The 19,828-nt window shown below is 44.3% G+C and overlaps 1 protein-coding gene across 12 annotated transcripts; it reads right to left on the bottom strand.

Moving 5' to 3' along the window:
* Nucleotides 1-924: 924 nt before the first annotated feature.
* On the bottom strand, nucleotides 925-19,263 carry smarca4b (SWI/SNF related BAF chromatin remodeling complex subunit ATPase 4b). 12 transcript variants are annotated; one of them, XM_076727923.1, is made up of 34 exons: nucleotides 19,116-19,263; nucleotides 18,282-18,535; nucleotides 17,534-17,666; nucleotides 16,092-16,622; nucleotides 15,831-15,932; nucleotides 14,635-14,893; nucleotides 14,295-14,421; nucleotides 14,016-14,189; nucleotides 13,745-13,918; nucleotides 13,482-13,655; nucleotides 13,311-13,358; nucleotides 12,442-12,572; nucleotides 12,147-12,204; nucleotides 11,961-12,070; nucleotides 11,595-11,742; nucleotides 11,303-11,466; nucleotides 11,124-11,190; nucleotides 10,834-10,944; nucleotides 10,012-10,254; nucleotides 9,796-9,909; nucleotides 9,495-9,602; nucleotides 8,619-8,705; nucleotides 7,975-8,021; nucleotides 7,712-7,878; nucleotides 7,374-7,537; nucleotides 6,433-6,693; nucleotides 6,271-6,348; nucleotides 5,932-6,150; nucleotides 5,515-5,795; nucleotides 5,007-5,115; nucleotides 4,817-4,918; nucleotides 4,080-4,212; nucleotides 3,611-3,750; nucleotides 925-2,867 (listed from the first exon to the last, which is right to left on the bottom strand). In XM_076727923.1, exons 2-34 carry the CDS (start codon nucleotides 18,495-18,497, stop codon nucleotides 2,832-2,834), a joined length of 5,016 nt encoding a protein of 1,671 aa, XP_076584038.1. In that variant the 5' UTR covers nucleotides 18,498-18,535; nucleotides 19,116-19,263; the 3' UTR covers nucleotides 925-2,831. The 12 variants fall into 12 exon arrangements, with proteins under 12 accessions (XP_076584038.1, XP_076584037.1, XP_076584041.1 ...); XM_076727922.1 differs by having other exon boundaries at nucleotides 5,515-5,777; nucleotides 19,116-19,221; XM_076727926.1 differs by having other exon boundaries at nucleotides 5,515-5,777; nucleotides 6,466-6,693; nucleotides 19,116-19,221.
* Nucleotides 19,264-19,828: the final 565 nt, after the last annotated feature.

Below are 19,828 nucleotides of genomic sequence, written 5' to 3'. Positions count from 1 at the left end.
CTCAACACAGACCTCTCTGTCGAGGTTCTGTTGAAAACCACACACAGTCACATATCCAAACACGTTCGCTCCTCCAAAACACTGTCCATTCAACGTATCTCTCTCTGTGCCAGCCAACCTCCTTACAAAATAAACACAAATAGTACAGTGAGGTTGTTCATATCATCTGGATGAAGAGTTTCTGTATTTGTTTATTCATATGAACTAACTGAGACGCGAGTCGAAGGAGATGTTGATTTTATATTTCGTGTTATGTTGGAGGCATTGGGAAGGTGGGAATTAGGTCAAATTGAGTTTTTAATTCACTTTTGAGGAATACTGTTTATAATTATGAGATGTTTAAAGGTTGTCCTGCTGCATGGGCAGCAGTGTCAAGACTGACTGACCTGTTTGTATGAGACCTCCTCCTATTGGTCAAACAGAGGCATTACATCTCACAGATTTAATGATAGAAGAAATTTTAAAACAAAGCTTAAAGGCTTTTATTGTCCGTAAAAAATTCAGATCAAATCTGATGAGAGTAAAGTGAAAGTCACTGCAGTAGAACTTTATATGACCTTTGACCTGAACTACCAGGTTTGGATTCTTCCTCAGTCACCTCCAGCAACTAGGATTATAACAAATGCATGTAAATTCATCTGTACTAATAAAATACGTCACATGAGGGCTGTAACTGACAGTTATTTTCATTATTGATTAACTGGCTTATGATTGTCAGAAAAGAGCTTTTAGTTTAAGTGTCTAAAACTCAAATATATTCAGTTTACTATCATATAAGACAAAGAAAAGCGGCAAACTCCAACATTTATGGCGTTTTTATGGAAAAAGTGACTCAAATCATTTATCAAAATCGCTGCCACTTAATTACCTGTCGACTGAGCGATCAATCTCGTTTCAGCATTCCATCACACAAATGACAACATCCACTTTCGCTGTGATTTATTTTTACGTTTTGAGTTCCAGCAACAATGACACAACAGCAACAACACAGACAGATCCCAATAATTTAGTGGAGAAAACGTCGATGCTTTGGTTGTATGTTCTTCACTCTAGTTACCCACCACAGCACTGAACTTTGCGAGCTGTACACACGTGCACTGACATTATACTCTAAAAAATACCCTATACAGTATATCCAACACCATACAGCCATGAGGCATTCACAAGCAGAGAGGAGCCACTGTCCCTCTGGTCCTTTGTCTTGAAATCAAAAACATAAAAAGTGCAAAGTACATTGAACATGTTCTGAAATCCTAAAATCACTACACAACAACTGAAGGAGAAGCAATTAAAGTTACAGTACTTGTCGATGAATTACCAGCTCATAATTCTTTAAGTCTACAATCAACAGTTAGAAGTGCTTATATTAGAAGTGTGATGGGAAAGCAGCAGCAAGGTGGAGCAGGTTGTTTGTATGCCGTACCATATATACAATATTTGGAGAGTGACCCGGACTCAACTCCATTAAACCTCAGTCAAATACCCGCGGTGAGAGGCTAAAGAGCTTCTGAGAAGTCTGGAAACACCCAGCAGCCACAGCAGCCGGGGTTTCCAACTCAAACAGCAAGCCCCGCTCACAAATATGTGATGTACACACACCTCGGTAATCACAGAGGCTCCAAAGTGGCTGACTGCTGTTGCAACACGTCGCCACGGTGAAGCAGAGGTGAAACATCAGGTTTGTTTACATGTATGTCCAGAGGGAAGGCAGGCGAAGGTACGGCAGAAGCTTCACGCTGGGTGAAAGCACAGCTCTGTCCGAAAACATTTTCTGTTTACATTCAATGTTTACTTCGATTCACAGCCAGTTCTGCCTCCTCAGGCTAGCTCAGGGCTCATTTTTGATTATGACTGATCAAAAAAAAACAAAAACAGAAAATCTGGATAAAAACAGGCTTCACAGGAAATCTTGTGACTTGTTTCAACAGCACTTCTTAAAGACTACGTTAGTTGTAATGGCAAAACTTCACTTTTAGTCCAACTATTTAGCATTTATTAGCAGTATATAAGCATTTAATAAATTACTTATCACACACTACAATGTAGTTGTAAGCAAATATGAGCATGTATTAGTGTGTTTGTCCTCCTGTTGGCTGGTCCATAAACAGATAACAAGTGACAATGTGCTAAAGGCCTAATAATATAAAACACGTCCTCACAGGAGAACATTATTAATTTACATTAATAAATAAGAAAAAAGTCCTTACAGCTGTGTATTACTACATATAGATTATAAATGCTAAATATTGGGACTTGAAGTAAAGCATTATTGTTGCAGGTGTTGCAGTTACTTTAGACGTGTTTGCAGTGTTGTTTGCAAGTTGAACTGAAGAAGACTGAAAAACTAAAGGCTTTAATTCAGATTTAATCTCTTGGTTGAAATTATCTTAATATATTTAGCTAATTACTGAAATGGGATTAGAAATCTCTTCAAACAGCACTGAAAAGTACCAAAATGAAACTTAACTGCAGTGTGGTTAACTGAGGTTAACTGAAGTCAGACGACACTCTCGGGAACACTTTTCAAAAACTCTCCTAAAGCTGCAAACAAAGAGAAAAAGCTCATCTGATCCTGATGTGTCGAGACTTTTCCAAACTGAGCCTCAGCAGACAAACAGAAAAGGTTTAAAGCGTCAATGTGCACGATCCAATTAATGTGTGTATTTTATATTGCATGTGTCAAATAATATTATGTATCTGTTCCTGTATTTACAGTATTGCAAACCTCCCTTCTATTTCAGTCCTCTGACATCTGACTGAGGGTGGATGGAGTTGACAGGTGGCATGTTTCAGTGCTCTTTGCCCTCTTCTCTCCAACGTTACAGCACAGCTCAGGACTCCTCATCAGTGGCACTGGGGGAGCGCTCCTGGAAAAGAGATCAAAGAGAAAAGTAGAACATGTCTGCAATATTTTTAGCGTCGGCGTGTCTCATTCTTATTCAAGCAAGTGCTGGAGAATGAGAAAATTATGAAAACATTTAAAAATCTCAAAATGTGAAGAAGCCGCTTTAAAATTCCTGATAGACAACAAAAACTAGTCATTTGTTCTCACTTTCCACAACGTTTAACTGAAATCATAATCAGAATTCTCTCTGAAATGTGTAGTAGAAGAACAAAATAACATAAAATTGAAATAATGAAGTGAAATACCTCAACATTATACTTAAGTACTTGCGTAAATGTACTTAGTTACTTTCCACCAGCTGTCAAAAGGTTTTTAAGCAATCCTGCAAACCAACAAACAATCAAAGAAACAAGCAAACCAAAACCTCCTCGGCGAATATAATGAAGAGAAAACGGGCTGTGATTTTAAAACGTTCTGCACGTCTGAATCTCGGCATGCTGTCTGCTAAGATCAAGCAGGTAGAAACAAAGTGAGTTCAGCTGTCTGTATCCATCATCCCTTCCCTCCTCTAAAACACATTTTTAAAAGGTGTAAAAAAAAAAAATCCTCCGTCTCTGAAAGAACAGAACATTTTTTAATTCAGCCAAGCATCACAGCCTTAAAACGCTTCTTTTAATAGCAAAAATACAAAATACAGCCCACATGTCAGTACAAAGCGTGTACATGGACATGGAGGGCATGTTGTCTGGGTGTTTGCGTAGTTACCTCTTCCTGCTCGTCCTCAGAGTCATCATCACTGACCACAGGCTTTGCTCTGGTGCGTCCTGTTCGTCTGCTGCGTCCCTTCCCTCGATCTCCACCTTTATCCTTCCTTCCAAGTCGGATTTTCACTTTCACTGAGCGAGCTGGAGACAAGCGCGCGCACACACACACACACACACACACACACACACACACACACACACACACACACACGTTTATGGCTTTAAAAAAACCTAAGATTAATCTAAAGCATGAACAGACCTTTTAGTATTATTAAGACAGTGTAACTTAAGTGTTTTTCTCAGAGAGAAATAAGACATCACTCTGCTTTCTTACCACCAACACAGTAAAACACCGATTAACTAAAAGTAACTTAACAAAAAACAACAAATTAACACTCAAAACTATTTCAAACCAAACACAGAAATAAAAAATGACTAAACAGTTGCTCCTCTGCTGCAGACATGCATACTTTCAGACTCTGATCCTTCCTCCAGCTCCTCCTCCTCTTCCTCACTCTCCTCTCCTTCACTTTCCTCCTCCTTCTCGATCTTTTGCCTCAAACTGGTAAACACTGACTGGAGGACGATGGAGTCTTCATATATCTGCTCACATGAGAGAAACACGGGAGAAAACAAACCATTATTATCAAACTGTGTACATGCAGGTAACGCTCCACACTTCATGCATGATTCGAGATGTTTCAGTGAAAAGTCGTCTGCCATGCATGATATAGGTATGGTGGCCCTGAGAGCTCAACACGGAGAAACATCTTTGTCTTCTAATTTGACAAACATGCAGAGCATTTAGAAAGATGCTGCAGCGTGAGAAAATACAAGCAAACAGAGAAATGCTGCGAGCAGCACAGACATCAACAGAGGCTGTTTCCAGAGGACACTAAAAAGTGGTGCACACAGCTGGGTCATGCTTGTCGTTGCCATGGTTTGTGACTCAAAGTTGTTGCCATGGTCTCTGACTCAAAGTTACTGAGGTCGGCTATCCCAAAGTGTTGGAAAATGAACTAAGTTGTACTTAGCACGTCCCAACCGTGTTCATCATTTTTTGCAATGAAAAAAGACAGACCCAGTTTTAATTTCTAAAAATCAGAAATGGCGTGTCCACGACTTTGACTGAACAGCCTCTGGTAGAGACGAGGACAGCAGGTGTTTCCTGTGTTCATGAGTGAATACTGCACACAGTGAGTCTCACCAGTGACCCCTCCAGGTTGAAGGTCTGAGCGTTCTGGAAGAGCAGCATGACGTCTCTCTCCAGGTCACCCAGACTGCGGTAACGATGGCCTCGAATCCTCTCCTACAGTGAAGACACAGTAACAAGTTATGCGCCTGTTAACCTTTAAATCTGTCAATAATCGTTGAAGTGACCATCTCTCTGATCTCGCCTTGATCTTCCTGAAGTCCACAGGCTTGCGGATCAGTTCGTAGTACTCTGGCAGCTCTTTCCGAGATGGCAGCTGGATGAACACCTCGCTCAGCTGACGCCCGCTGGTGCTGCAGGAAGTGACATCATCAGGAGAGAAAAACATCTGAAAGCTCCCCATTAGTGACCGACTTCATCGTTTGAAAATTCTGTGTTATTTGATTGTATTTAAACACTATAGCTGAAAGCTAATCACTCTTACCTATGAATAATCAGCCTCGGAGTTCAGACCCTCTACCCTCTAATCACAGGCTCATGCTTTCAGATATAAAACTGTCAGCCAATATCTCATATTCATACTACAATTAAAATTTCGTAGGAGTTAAAGCTCTCAAACAGCATTACAGTCCTGTCAGTGGTGGCGTGTCTCCTGTTTGTTGTTGGCTGGATGATACAGGGTTAGTGCAGAGACCCCACAGAGAAATCTGGTAAGGACGGTACGAGTCACAGCCAAAGCTCGTTTCTGCTACCTGTCTTTATACTTGATGACAGCGTCTACAATCTTCTTCATCTTCTTCGTGAGGGCCGGGGGGTTGGGGGAGAGTTTCTCAGCGGGCGGTCGTCCCCTCTTCCTCTGCCGCTTCCCATCTTCATCTTTGTCCCCCCGCCCTCGTCCCCCCGAGGAAGAGGAGGGACCGGGGAGATCCAGGTCGCGGTCCCGCTTCCTCTTGCGGGTTGTTTTTTTGTGCCTTACCTCTTCCTCCACCTCCTCCAGTGTGCCCTCCTCTATCGCCTGCGCGGGAAAGACAGACTGTGACATTAAATGAAGGTATTTAAATCACAAAACAAGAATCAACACTTCTTTCCAGAAAGCAAAGAAGTCTTATTTTGTATTTCAATTTGACATCTGCGTCTCAGCCCTGCCCTTTCCCCATGAGGTGAACGACCTTGAGCCACTGCTTCTCTGTCAGTGAATCGCTGTAGTCCACCTCCTTTCGCTGCCGAGAGCCTCGTCCAAACATTTTCTCCTCCTCTTCCTCGCAGGTCAGACGTTCAACCTCAGCGTCGTCCTTCATGATCCAGGTGGGCAGCTCATCCTCCTCCATCAGACGAGGTTTTCGCCGCGGGTTGCGGGCCTCCTCACGACGCCGGTCTAGATCCATTCGCTGAGGGAGGGAGAGGAAGAACAAAGGGCGAAGAGACAAGCATGTCCGGAGAGGATTTTGGCTGAGTTAGGCTGTCGGGGAGGACTTGTATAAGCTATAAATGATCTTCGAAACACTGACCATGAACTGGTCGAACTCCTCCTCACTCCTGGCAATCATCTGGTTGACCGTCTCATCATCTGGCACCTCGTCCTCCTCCTGAATACAGCAAACATACATTGGCAAGCAGCGCATAAGACAGTTCACTCTTTAAAACTGTGTGTTGCTGGTGCTCGCACACACATTCATGCGTAGACACACTTCCTGACCCCAGACCTCGTCTTGCTCCTCGTGTTCCAGGATGGCCTGCAGGAAGGCTCGGCGCTCGTGGCTGGAAGACTTCTGGTCAAACATGCCGGCCTGGATGACCTTCTGGTCCACGTTTAGTTTGTACTTGGCAGCGGCCAAGATTTTCTCTTCCACACTGTTGACAGTACAGAGACGCAATACACGCACCTCATTCTGCTGACCGATACGGTGGGCTCGGTCCTGAGCCTGCAGGTCCTGTAAGGTCGGGAAGGGGAGGAGAATTAGCATCAGGTTCAAATGTTAGTAGAGTGAGTTTCCTGTTGCTTTCACACAAGGAGGCAGAAGTCAAAAAGATGCAAATGTGCATGTATGGCATTCAGTATCGTCTGCTTGAACTTTTTATGAAATCATGCATTTCTTTTAAGTACAATGCAAAAAATAATGGAGTTTTGCGATTGAAATCACAAGCTAACAAAGGTTTAATTAGCTACAGCACCTTCACATCCACACTGTGGATGTCGGACAGGAGCGGCAGATTAATGCGTCATTATTAATTTCAGACACGTCATTGAGAATAACTCATTTCCACGTTCACACAGGCCACATTCATTTGTTTTCTGCTTTCACTGATAGTGTGAACGGGTCCAGCTAATGAGAATGACACACTGACCGCTGCATTTGTTTATGCGTTGTATAATTCTGTGAGACATTCATTTTCATCCAAACATCATTCTCAAACAGTCTCTGGCTGAACTCAACAAAACGACTACTAATAGTGAATTACTGTCTTGGCCTAAACTTTGCATTCTCAGGTCATTTCATTCTGATGGCTGGGCTGCTGGGTGTGTACACTGTGTTTATGCCTATTGTTATGTGTATGGTTAAGTGTTCTGCAGACACTGGTGGTGTCTATTGTAAATTAAAACAAATCACACCTGATGTGGGTTCCAGTCAGAGTCAAAAATAACCACAGTGTCAGCAGACTGCAAGTTGAGACCGAGGCCTCCGGCTCTTGTGCTCAGGAGGAAGATAAAGTACTCCGACTCTGGGTCATTGAATGTCTTCAGTAACATCCCTCTATCCTCAGCCTTCGTAGTGCCTGAGATGTAAGACAGGTGGGAAAAAAGAAGAAGAGGATGGAAATAAAGGAAAAAAACAAAGCAAGACAGACAGAAGGTAAGCAACAGAAGTGTTGTTAAAGAGACAAAAGAATGAATGAAATACAAGAATAAAGGACAAATTCACAGACACTTGCAGAAGTAAACGGTCTCACCATCCAGACGCAGATACTTGAAGCTGCGATAGGCAAAGTAGTCCTCCATGATTGTCATGAGTGAAGTCATCTGACAGAAGAGCAGCACTTTGTGGTTTGTGGCTCTGAGCTTTGGAAGGATTCGATCCAACACCTCAAACTTTCCTGATGCCCGATACAGGTCAGGGCTAACAGCAAGAAAGATGGATCGGGTGACAAAGGGTACAAGTTTGTGTGAATGTGTGCGTGTCATCATCTTGACCTAACGTAGAATTAGCACTTACCCCTGGACTATCCCACCAGAGAATCCTAAATGTTCAGAGAATGATTCCTGTGAAAATGATCAAAAATCTCTTCTGTAATTTAGTCACATACAGTCAAACACATCTGTGGCATTAAGTCTAAGTCAACCTCATCTGAAAAGAGAAAAAAAGGAGAGATTTTCTGCTTCAAAGTCTATTTGCTTTTAAGATTTTAACTTGTCTGTAATGCTAACAAGGGCGGCACGGTGGCGCAGCAGGTAGTGCGCGTGCCTCACAGCAAGAAGGTTGCTGGTTCGAACCCTGGGTCGGGCAGGGCCTTTCTGTGAAGTTTGCATGTTCTTCCCGTGCATGCGTGGGTTCTCTCCGGGCACTCCGGCTTCCTCCCACAGACCAAAAACATGCTCGTTAGGTTAATTGGTCTCTAAATTGTCCGTAGGTGTGAGTGTGAGTGTGTGAGTTGTCTGTCTGTGTGTCTGTGTATGTTGCCCTGCGATCGGCTGGCGACCGGTTCAGGGTGTACCCTGCCTCTCGCCCATTGCTAGCTGGGATAGGCTCCAGCCCCGAAATGGGATGCGCGGGTAAAGAAGATGAATGAATGAATGAATAATGCTAACAACACAATGCTATCTGCCACACAGTGAAACACAGAACCTCACATTGAGTACCTCTATTTGCTGGAACATATAAGGGTGGTTGCAGATCTTCCTCAGCTGCATGATGGTGTTCATCAACGTCTTTGTGCCTCCTTTACCCTGATAAACACAATTAGCACAGTTTTATTCTTTCAGTCAACATTTATTCATAAAGCGCCATTCAAGGACAGTCACTCTCTAGACTCGACATCAATTAAAGCAATAAGGATTTAATGAGAGCCGAGGACCTCACAAGATCCAATTTCATGCTCGTATTTCATGCCTGTCATCTTGTGAGGCAGCTTGTTTTCCTGTTCTGTGAAACTGTGTTAATTACAGTATACACAACATTTCCCCAAAAGTGCCTCATGAACGTCAAATTAGCAGTTCAAATCTCTTCTGACACTGAAAGCAAAACTTCTGGCACAGATCACAGTTTATATTCTAGACCTGCCATCTGTTCTAAAACATCTACAGTGCAAACGATGAAACATCTTACATCAAACCAATATATGCTTGATATATGCTCTTTTGTCTGCCAAATTATATCTTCTCACCAGGGAGTTTTTATGGAGCATTTCACTTGTTTCAAGCATTTTTTACTGAGTCTGAGTAACGTAATGCTTGAAACTGGAGCTTCCAGAACTGTAAATCTGTTTGATCGAAGTATAAAACTGTTTTGTCATAGTTTTTTTGTATGCAGACACGTGCACTAGTGTAGTCTGATCACACTTCTTTTCAGATAACTGTGACTTCTTTGAGAGCGTTGGAAAGAAAAGAGACAGAAGGGGAGCACATGCATTTCCTAAAACATAAACCAGACAGACGGATTATTGTATTTCGGTGTTGTCGACCTAAAATGACACTGAAACCTAAAACCCCCCAGCGTTCCAGTGTTCATCCTCCCACCTTCTTGTCTTTCTCTGATCCATCAGTGAGCAGGACCCCCTTGGCCTGCATGTGCCTGTACAGCACCCTCTGAAGAGACGACATGTCACACTTGATCACGTATTCCACCTGAAGGAATGAAAGAAGTGGACAGACGGAGACGAACAAAGGTTCAAAGACATCAGCTGATTCAAGGCTGGAAACAGATGCAACGCGTCAGTTCGTCTGGATTGTTCTGTGCTGTGTGTGTGTGTGTGTGAGTGTGTTTGTGTGTGTGTGTGTCAGTTCATCTGCTGTGTGTGCTGAAAGCAGTGAAACGTACCTTCTCTGGAAGCTGTGCCTCCACTTCCTTCTTTAATCTGCGTAACAGGAAGGGGCGAAGCACTTTGTGGAGACGACGGATGATGAGGATGGTCTCCTCTTCGTTAAGGTCCACCTGCCGTGTAAAAGAAAGAGAAACTTCAAAAAAGGCAGTGGACGTCCTGATTGATGCCAGCACTTCTTTGTGATGTGGCTACAACCCGAGCCTTCTCTCCACCTTCTCTCCAGTCATGGCAAAAGGAGCGTTGAACCACTGCTCGAAGGTGCTGCAGCTCTTGAAGATGGTGGGCAGGAGGAAGTTTAGGAGCGCCCAGAGCTCAGGTAGTTTGTTCTGCAGCGGCGTTCCTGTCAGCAGGACTCGCCGTGGGGCCAGGTAGTGGGTGTTCAGGACCTGGGTCAGCTTACAGTGATGATTCTTCATACGGTGGCCTTCGTCCACAATCATGTACTTCCAACGAATCTGGAGAGAAGAGAGGAGGGGAGTACTTTTGGACAAGGCTACCGCTATGCTGTCTCACTGCATCCAACCCAACGAAAGACAGGAAGTGGTCATAAGGAGGATCTCTTGTCCAATTTGTCCTCACGACTCACGCTGGCTCAGTCCCAAGCCGAAGCCTTGAGCCTCCACATGGAGAAAGAACTTGAACTACAACACCCACCTGTCAGCACAGTCAGGAAGCCTACATGACTACATGAGTGCATAGCAGCATGACGGCCACAGAGGACAGTGGGAGACTCGGTATACAGGCAGTGTCAGTGTGCAGCAGCACCTAGGAGAAAGCACTGAGACGCAGCACAGGGGGAGGTCAGATTGGCTAGGATCAGATACTTTTAAAGGACTTTGGGGATTCGGGAAGTGGAAGCCGACACACAAAAACACACTGAAACCGCAAGCAAAATCAAATGATTAACAAACAACACATAAAAAGAAACAGAATGTTGTTGTGTGCATGTTCAGAGGGGAAGCATTACACTGTGGCTGCCTGGGTGTGCTGCTGTGTGTCCTTCTGCTTGTGTTTACTTGTCCATCCCGTCTCACCTTGGCCAGCACTTGTTTATCCTTGATGATGTACTCGTAAGTGGTGAGTAAAACGTTAAACTTTCCACTGCGCAGCTGAGGGACGAAGGCTCTTCTGGCAGCAGGAGACCCCTGACAGACAAAAAAAAAATGAAGTTATGAATATAAGACAAAACGAAAACATAAAGGTAAAGCAACGTGAACATCTTAAACATAAAAATCATCTTCCTTAACACAACATTATATGATACAAGCGAGAAAACAAGACAATTAACAAGTGGATTTGGGTCGTGCAGCTGCAAAAAACTCACCTTGTAGGACACTTTGACGACTGTCGGTGCCCACTTGTCAAACTCATACACCCAGTTAGAGAGAGTTCTGTCAATGACAGACAGCTCAGTTGGCTTTGAACAATTTAGTCATGTTTGTGTAAACGGCTTCACTGTTGAACGAGGATTCAAACATAAACAAACAATGAGCATTAACTCACGAGAGGGGTACAATAATGAGGTAGGGTCCATTGAGCCGTTTGTGCTCCATGAGGTACGTGATGAGGGCGATAGTCTGGATGGTTTTTCCCAGACCCATCTCGTCCGCCAGGATCCCATTCAGGTTATTGTTGTAGAGGGAAACCAGCCACTCCAGACCTTTAATCTGACAGATGAAGACAGGAGAAGCAAGCAAGTCTGTCGAACATGACAAAGTATTTACATCCCATGTCAAACGTGTCTTCGTGCATGGCAAGACAGTATCATGTGATTGATCTGATTGTGCTTGTTCACCTGATACTGTTTGAGTTGTCCATTTATTAACAAACTGGACTGTTTCTCCACCTTCTCTGTGACAGCGTGAGCCACAGAATAATAAGACTGCAGCCCTCGGGCGAATGCTGCACCACTATATTCATCATCCACATCCTGTTTAGCATTTCTGCAGAGCAAAGACACAAGAGAATCATTCAAAATGGCCGGTTAGCTCAGCTGGTTAGAGCATGATGCTAAAAGTGTTATCTTAAAAATGGTGTGAAATAATTTGTTGGGCACCTTTTTTAATACCTTATGAGCACATGCATTTTTGTTTGGGTGGTCCTGTGAACATAAATGATACTAGAACTATATTCAAGCAGAGTATTCGATATATGTACTCACTCGATGATGTGTCGGACGTCCACCTCTGACACGTCTTCGCTGTCAGGGTCTGTAATCTTCTTCTTTTCTTCCACCGGAGTAGAAGATGGTTGAGGCTCGTCTTCTTCCTCCTGCCAAACAGACTGGTCAGTGATCAGAGCAGTGAATGTGAAACTGGCTTCAAACATGTCTTTTAAAACAACCCACCTCCTCCTCTTCCTCCTCCTCGCTGTCTTCACTGTCTGAGCGGGGAGCCACCTCATAACTGCACAAAATACATGCTGAAATTAAATGAACAGCCCCCGTATCTGTATTTGATAGCTAATACTTCTCTACCTTTATTCGAGCAGGATTTTGAATGCAGGACTTTTAAGAGAGTGTTTCTACTTTGCTGTACTGTTGCTTTTACTTCAATAAAAGATCTTCCATGGCTAAAGATACACCTCTTTTCCACACATGTTCATAGACACAATTCACTCCTCCTCTCTCCAGTCAGTCTCACCCAGGGTTCATCTCCAGCCAGGTCTCCAGCTGTCCAGCTTTAGGAGCATCCACTCCTGTCAGGATGTTCCCACTGTCTACATGGATGACCTTCACAGGCAGGTCACTCATCTGACTCGTCTCATCCAGAGGCTGCAGGGTAGGACAGATGGTTGCTTAGTTAGTTAGTAAGTGAGACTGGTTTTGTTTGACTGGGTTTAAATTAAATGAGACAAAGGATCAGATGGTGAGGCCGTGTGTTTAAGTGCAATTCACATCAGTGATGATAATGTTGCTGCCTTCTGGCCAATTTATCAACCAATAAGTATCAAGCAAATGTTGAATTATGATTTAGCACAGAGCATGCTGCACGGATATTACTTCTACAACACCTTTTACGCACATTTAATTCTCTCTCAGGGGTTTTGTTTGACTGTTAAGTTTGTCATCCCAAAGGTCGTCACCTGTGACAGATTCACACCTGTTGCATCAATAGGCTTTGAAACGTGTGTGTATATAATATGATGTTTAATGAAAATGTTGTACAGTAACTGTGAACAGAAAATCATCGTGGAAACAAAGAGCAGATGCAGATTTTGCTTTTTGCCATGACTGCACTAAAAAGCAAAACATAACCCCCTGAAGCTTTGTGTGAAATTTGATCTATGCTGTGTTTTAAAGAAGGTCTCTATAGAGACCACAGAGAGCTGCAAAACAAAGAATCAGGTTTCCATTGTCAACAGACGCGTGTGTATTTTAATAAGCAGAATCAGTGACCTTCAATATCTGTTTTAACTACTTCCTCCTTACTGGAAAATATACAGCAATGTAAACAACACTTTTTAATGTCTTTAAAGTTCTGCCATCGCTGCAGCTGCTACATCTGCTCACCTCTCCATCAGGGCCCATGGACGGAGTCTGACCCTCAGCAATCTCCAACTGCAAGACAAGAAGATGTTGACTAATGCAAACGCAGATCGCATACGAGTGACAATGATTACACTTCCTAATATCGGCGGTGCAGACTGTGCGTGCGTATCCCTCTCCGGCTGTTTTCCATACCTTCTTCTTTTTCTTCTTCTTCTTCTTCTTCTCCTTGAGAGCCTGTGCCGCTTTGTGAGCTCTGACCAGCTCAGTGAGGTTGGCGACATACTCGTCAGTTTGCTGCAGCAGGTAAGCCAGACGCTTATCCTTCTTCTGGTCAATCAGTTTACGATAGCCCTCCTCATCCTCAGCCTGGGAGGACGGACACATACACAGTGTGTAGAGGAGTGGGTATACTGGTAAGTGTGCTTGTGTATGTTGGTGTAACTGTGTCTTCATACCATAAGCCTCCTCATCCTCTCTTTCTCGATACGCTCATTCTCTTTCTTCTGCTCCCGTTCAGTGTTAGCGTGGTAAGTCGCCACGGCTTTGGTCAGTTTCTGCATTTTGCCTGTGATGGAGCGGTGGTACTCTTTGAAGTCTTTGGCGTGCTGCAGGATGCTGTTGAGGTACTCCTAAGATTAGAGTGCAGTGCAGGTGAAGGACAGATAAGACAAAACAGAGCAGAAAACACAACTTTTAATGTTATGGCAGGTAACAACTGTCCTCTACCTGATGTTTCTGCCTGCGTTTGCGCTCTTGCTCAATCTTCTGCTGTTTCTCCAGTTTCTCTGTGATGCGGGCCTCTCGCAGAGACTGACGCTTGCTTCGCTTGTAGGCCTTGGCATCAAGGGCCGTCTCTAGAGCTGTGTCACGGCGCATACACACCACCACCTCCTGACGCAGCTGTGGACAGCGGAGAGAAGAGACAAATATGGAAACATGGACTCATCATTAACACCATCAAAGTTGTGAGGCTTACACATGAAGGTGAAAATGTGAATTACATACCTGTCTCTGGAAGTTAAGCAGGCGGAGGGCTTTGAGCTCTATTGTAGCTTTGGTACGAAGATCACCGGCCAGAGAGCCCGGCAGGTTCTCCAGTTCAGCGATACGATGAGTGATACGAGCCTGTAACCTGAGGGAGCGAACAGTACTGAGCTGCAGTCATTTCTTTATGTATTATTCTTTCTATGTATACAAGGAAAGGTTTGTGGTAATTATCTACTTTTTGAACACAATGAACAGTCTCCAGCACAATGTATGGTAACCTTAATCCTGCAGATTCATAGCTTAAGTTAAATTCAAAAAAAGTACATGAGATGGTGGAAAGCGTGCATCCCAGGCACACCTGTACTCCCTCTCCTGCAGTATCTCCACAGGATCGAGGCCGCAGGGTTTCTGGATGGGGGTAATGCGGTTCTGCTTGGCGTGGTAAGGCATCATGGGAGTAGGCTGTGCCGGCTGTCCGGGGGACTGGGTCTGTGGAGGCATTACTGGGGAGGCAGCGGGGGGCACTGAAGGGGGGGCAGGAGAGGGCCTGCCGGTGGGCTGAGGGGGAATGAGCTTTTGGGGTGCATTGGAGGGGGCTGCTGCATTCACCATGGGGCCTGGAGGGAAGTGAAGTGGCAGAATATGTTGAATGTCATCAAAAATCTGTAAATGTTTATATGTAAATGTTTCTCCTCTCAAGGCTTCTCAAGCTACTTTGAAACCACGGGACACTAAAACTTAAAATCTTCTGTTGTGCAGGAAGTTAGACATTTTATGTTTGAAGGTAACCTGTGGAGTTTATGACCGCTAACAGCGCTATGGAGCGATGCTATTAAAAGTGGATCCTCAAATTGTTTGTATGGTGCACACCTGTGTGGACGCACACGCAGGCACTGAGATACACATGATGTTGGTTTCGTGCTTTTCTGTTTATCAACAATCGATGGTAGAAAGACGCCAAGCACCGGCAAGGGAGAGAGGGAGGGAAGAAGAAGAAGACTGCTAGCAAATAAACACGGATGTAAACAATGTATTTTAAAAATATGAAAAATCTTTCGAAAGTTTTATAAGAAAGGAAATGTAGTCTGCAAGTTTGTTAGTCGTCAAGGAGAAACCCAACACATTTTGGTGAGAAATGAACGCATTGTGTATGAAACAACTTGTTTCCAAGAAAACTCCACAGGGCACCTTTAATAGTTTGCTTGGAATTAATTACAGGATAAGTAATGGACCACAGGATGAATGTAAGAATCAGTTGGCAATGAGTGTCTTTGTTATTACAGTGTATTGGGCCAGGGCCTACGGTGTGAACATCATATGAAAGCTGTTAACTCTTAAATTCTTAAATTAAAGATGTAATAAAAGGTCAGAATCAGCTTCATATATCAGCATATGCTGTTCTAATCCTCTCAAACTATTACTTTTCTTTCCTGAACGAGGGACAATAACTGGAATTTTCTAATAACAATGCTGGGTCTCCACCAAGGAACCAAGGAATAGTTCAACAGCAAAAGAGGCTGACAGGTTCACAAGGCCTTCAGCAGCACCACATACCTTCAGGCCAGGACTTGGGAGGTCCATTTGGGTTTTGTCCCTGCATCCCAGCTGGAGTACCAGATGGCCCTGGAGGAGGCATGTTGGGACCCATCATTCCTACTGAAACAATAGGTACAAGTTCTCTTATGTCTAAAATCTGCAGTTAACTACACTATGAAGGTTCAATGTAACATACAGGTATAAATGAGTCTCCTATCAATTCCCCATCAGAGCGTAGGATATAGATTGGAATTCCAGACATTCCCCATGCATGCTCACCATGAGCTCGACTGTAGCCTGAGCCCAGTGGTCCAGGCCCTGGTCCTACTGGTCCACCCCCTGGTCCACCTCCAGCTACAGGAGCCAGGCTGGGCATGGGCTGCTGCTGCTGCATCCCAGGCATTGGCCTCTTCCCCTGGACAGCCATCTGTAGGTGGTCCGGCAGGGGTTGCCCCCGGGCCAGCATCTTATAAGCCATGATCTGGGCTCTGAGTTGATGTAGCTGGTTCTGATTGAAGGGAGTAGGGCCTGTCGGACCTCCAGATTCAAGACCAGATGCGAGGGTGGGGACACTGGAGCCAAGACTGGGTCCAGGGCTGGGGCCTGGGCCGGAGCTAACTGGAGGGCCAGACCGGTTATTGGAACCTAGAGTGTGTTGATCTCCACTGGGGCCATCTAAAGATGCAGAGGCAGAACCGGGACCACCAGAGGAGGAGGAAGAAGAGGATGATGGCATGAGAGGCCCAGACGGAGGACCATTTGAAGGGACAGGGCTGGAGTGGTCAGAGCCCCCTAAGGGAGAATGGTAACCTGGAGGACACAGAGAGAAAGACAGACAGGTCGATGACAGGGCACTGGGTGGATACAGCAGACGCTTACTCACCTGGGTGAGTAATTTGACATTTTGCGAAATATGCGTTTGCTTTCATGGCTGGCACAGTTGTCTTCCAGGAGTTCTGTCGTCACTGTGAAGTTGCCAGACAACTGGCCAGACTCCAGAAGGTTATACTGCACGTGACCAAGAAATATTCCAACACACTAACTCCCGTAAAAACACTTATTACGCTTCAAGTCAATTCATTTAAGCAAACAAAATACGTGAGCTTTGCAGATGCTAGCAGGTGGATTTTGCTCCCTTTGGACAGACCCTCACTAGCTGTTCCCCCCGTTTCCAGTCTTTATGCTAAGCTAAACTAACTGGCTGTAGCTTCGTATTTACCATACAGGCATGAAAGTAGTTTGGATCTTCTCATCTTACTCATAGCAAGAACACAAATAAGCTGACTTCCTTCAAAACTGTTCCTTTAACAAAAGCCTACAGCATAGCCAGATAAACAATGAGTTATTCTCTTACACTATTCAAATCCCACCAGACCGTTATTGCATCATTTGTTTTTATCTCTGATTCACAATACTAAGCCTGTCTGACTGTCTCGTGTTATTCCCTCTGTCCCCTCCTTACAACTGGCTGCATGCAGAGGCCACGCTACAAAGTTGGTACCTGACTGTTAACACTGCCTTTGTGACTGAGCTGCTGTGCCGTATGATTTTCAGGATTTTCGGATTTAAAAGAAAGAGTTTCATTCCAGCTCATTCCATCGCATGACTACACCACATGACTACACCACTGCAGGCGTGTCACACTAATAAGAACACAACTTATGTTGCACAATGCTAGAAAGGATGAAATTGTGTAAGAGACCTCTATGTAGGATGCCTACCTTGCGAGTGCTGGTCTAGAGGACTGGGTGGGGGGCCCATTCCACTGTGCCCGCCCTGTCTCATAGGCAGTCCCTTCATCTGACTGAAGCGGCTCTCCTCGCTCATGCCCTTCTCATGCATGCTCTCCAAGGGCTGCGGGAGGAATTCACATGTGTTAAAATTAAACTGTCAACCCCCGTGTGGCAAATGTAAAGCAGCGAGGGAAAAAAAAGAGAAAATACATAACTTAATAATATCATAGAAAACATCAGGAGTTGATAGAGATGACAGTGACAGTTTAAGCACATGTCAGTTACACTTCTCATCATGTGTGGATTAATAAGCAGCTGCATTTATTAAAATGTGCACATGTTACAATGCTAGTGGAAGCATGTCCTGATTACGAAAAAGTGAAGCCATAAAGAAAATGTCCTTAACTTTCCTGTACTCAGAATAAACTAATAATGAATTGAAAACAGATTAAAGTGAATGTGCAGTCATAAATATAGATATAATATGCAAATCTGCCTTGAAAGTCCACAGTTGATGAAGTTTTATATTTTACTCCATGCCCTCCAGCTGCATGGTGCAGTCTACAGATCACCCCCTTTCTGTATGAATGTGATGTTTAAATTCCTTGATATGCATAAATAACACACCAATTGTGGGATATGGATTCAAAAGCAACAGCAACTCTGTTTCCTAAAGGAGTAGAATTAAGAGTGGTGGTGTGTCTCAGTGGGAAGCTGGGTGTTTGGACGCCCTTACTTTGTGCAGAGGGTGCATGCTGTCCTGGCCGTATCCAGAGGGCCCTGGCTGGGAGTGCCCAGAGGAGGGAGGGCCAGGGCTGGGGCCCATCATACTGTGAGAGGAGCCAGGGGAGGGCCCCGGGCTGGGGCCCAGCATGGCCCCAGGGGAGGGACCCGGGCCAGGGGAAGGACCTGGGCGAGGGGTGCCTCCCATTGGGGGATCAGGTGTTGACATCGCCCTGGATCTCCTGCTCCCAAATGAGCAGCAGGGACCTGACAGAACGGAGACATGACAGAGAGAAGGTGGGAGGGAGTGACAGCCAGGAGGAAATTTGCAAAAGTGTGGCAATGCACTATGCAAAGGTTACTGATGTAAATACGCATGAATTTAGTGGTTTCAGTACACAAAGCTTATAAAAATGTTTTGATAGTGAAGGTGCACATCTTCCTTCAACTCTGCATTTCTGCTAAGCAAAGTGGGTGCACAATCTTTGCAGGACATGAGTGAATTTTGTCAAACGCCTTTCGGATGAAGACATTCTCCTGCTGCGCTGCACCAAATCACCCGTTGCACGCATATGCAATCACAGCTGCAGGGTCTATCAATGCAATTGCACTGGACACAGGCGAACACTGTCAATTATGCACATGAGCCCATGCTACTGAGAATTTCCTCACTCAGACCATGAAAGGGTGTCTCGTTAAATATAAAAAGGGGAATGGCGGACTGCTTGTGCGACTGACCTACCCGCATCAACAGGACAGGCAGTCCTGGCTCAATTTCTGCGCTCCCGTGTTTGTATATGTGGGAGATAAAAGCAACCGCAGCAGTTGTCGCAATTAGTCCACTCACCCTCTTTGTAATCTGCCTTCAAGCGTTGATTTGTTTCACCGACGTGGCTCGCGCGCCCCCTCCACCGCTCCTATGACCGAATGTCTAGTCACGGCTGGCCGGCAGTGCGCATGCGTGCGCAGCGCCAGCCAGGCTCCACTCACACTGTACATCAACTGTGGATTGTTTGACTTATACAGAGTTTGTAAACAGTCCTTTAGAGGTATTCTCAAAGGTTACCTTCATTACACACCTGAAGGAATAGAAGAAAACGAGTATGCAAGATTTTTTTTTTTTTTTTTTAAGAAAACCTTTAAATGCTAACATGATCAAATCGTTATCTTTTCCCGTTTTATCCCATAATTTGTGTCATTAATTGAAATGCGTGTGGCTGATAGATCACGATGAACTGGGGTTTAGGAACTGAGAAATGGTAATAATGGTGCTAAATTGATGTAAGCACAAAAAAAAAAAAAAAAAATCCAGAAAAAAAGTAATAACACTAAATGACTAAAATCATCAATAAAATAAAATCATTAATCAAATCATCAGCTCATTTTGAGCAAAAGAATCAAGACAAAACATTTTTACAGTTAACTGGCTTTTTTGTTTGAAGGTTTGTTTTCGCAATTTAAGCATTTCATTATTTAAGATTATTAAGTATTTAAGATTTCTCAAAACTTCTTATACAATGAGGCCTTTTCTGTGCAGGACGATTTTTATGAAATAGACAC

This window comes from Chaetodon auriga, chromosome 4 (assembly GCF_051107435.1).
Source record: "Chaetodon auriga isolate fChaAug3 chromosome 4, fChaAug3.hap1, whole genome shotgun sequence".
Taxonomy (NCBI): Eukaryota; Metazoa; Chordata; class Actinopteri; order Chaetodontiformes; family Chaetodontidae; genus Chaetodon; species Chaetodon auriga.
Note: the sequence above shows the minus strand (reverse complement) of the source record. Positions and strands in the feature narration are given on the sequence as shown.

Excerpts from the sequence above, each read along its gene's own strand:
- smarca4b (XM_076727918.1), bottom strand. The coding sequence starts at position 18,497 with ATGTCAACACCTGATCCCCCAATGGGAGGCACCCCTCGCCCAGGTCCT. Across the intron at positions 17,667-18,281 it reads GCATGCACCCTCTGCACAAA|CCCTTGGAGAGCATGCATGA; the intron begins GTAAGGGCGTCC and ends TTCCTCCCGCAG. Across the intron at positions 7,879-7,974 it reads TCTGGTGGGATAGTCCAGGG|CCCTGACCTGTATCGGGCAT; the intron begins GTAAGTGCTAAT and ends TCTTGCTGTTAG.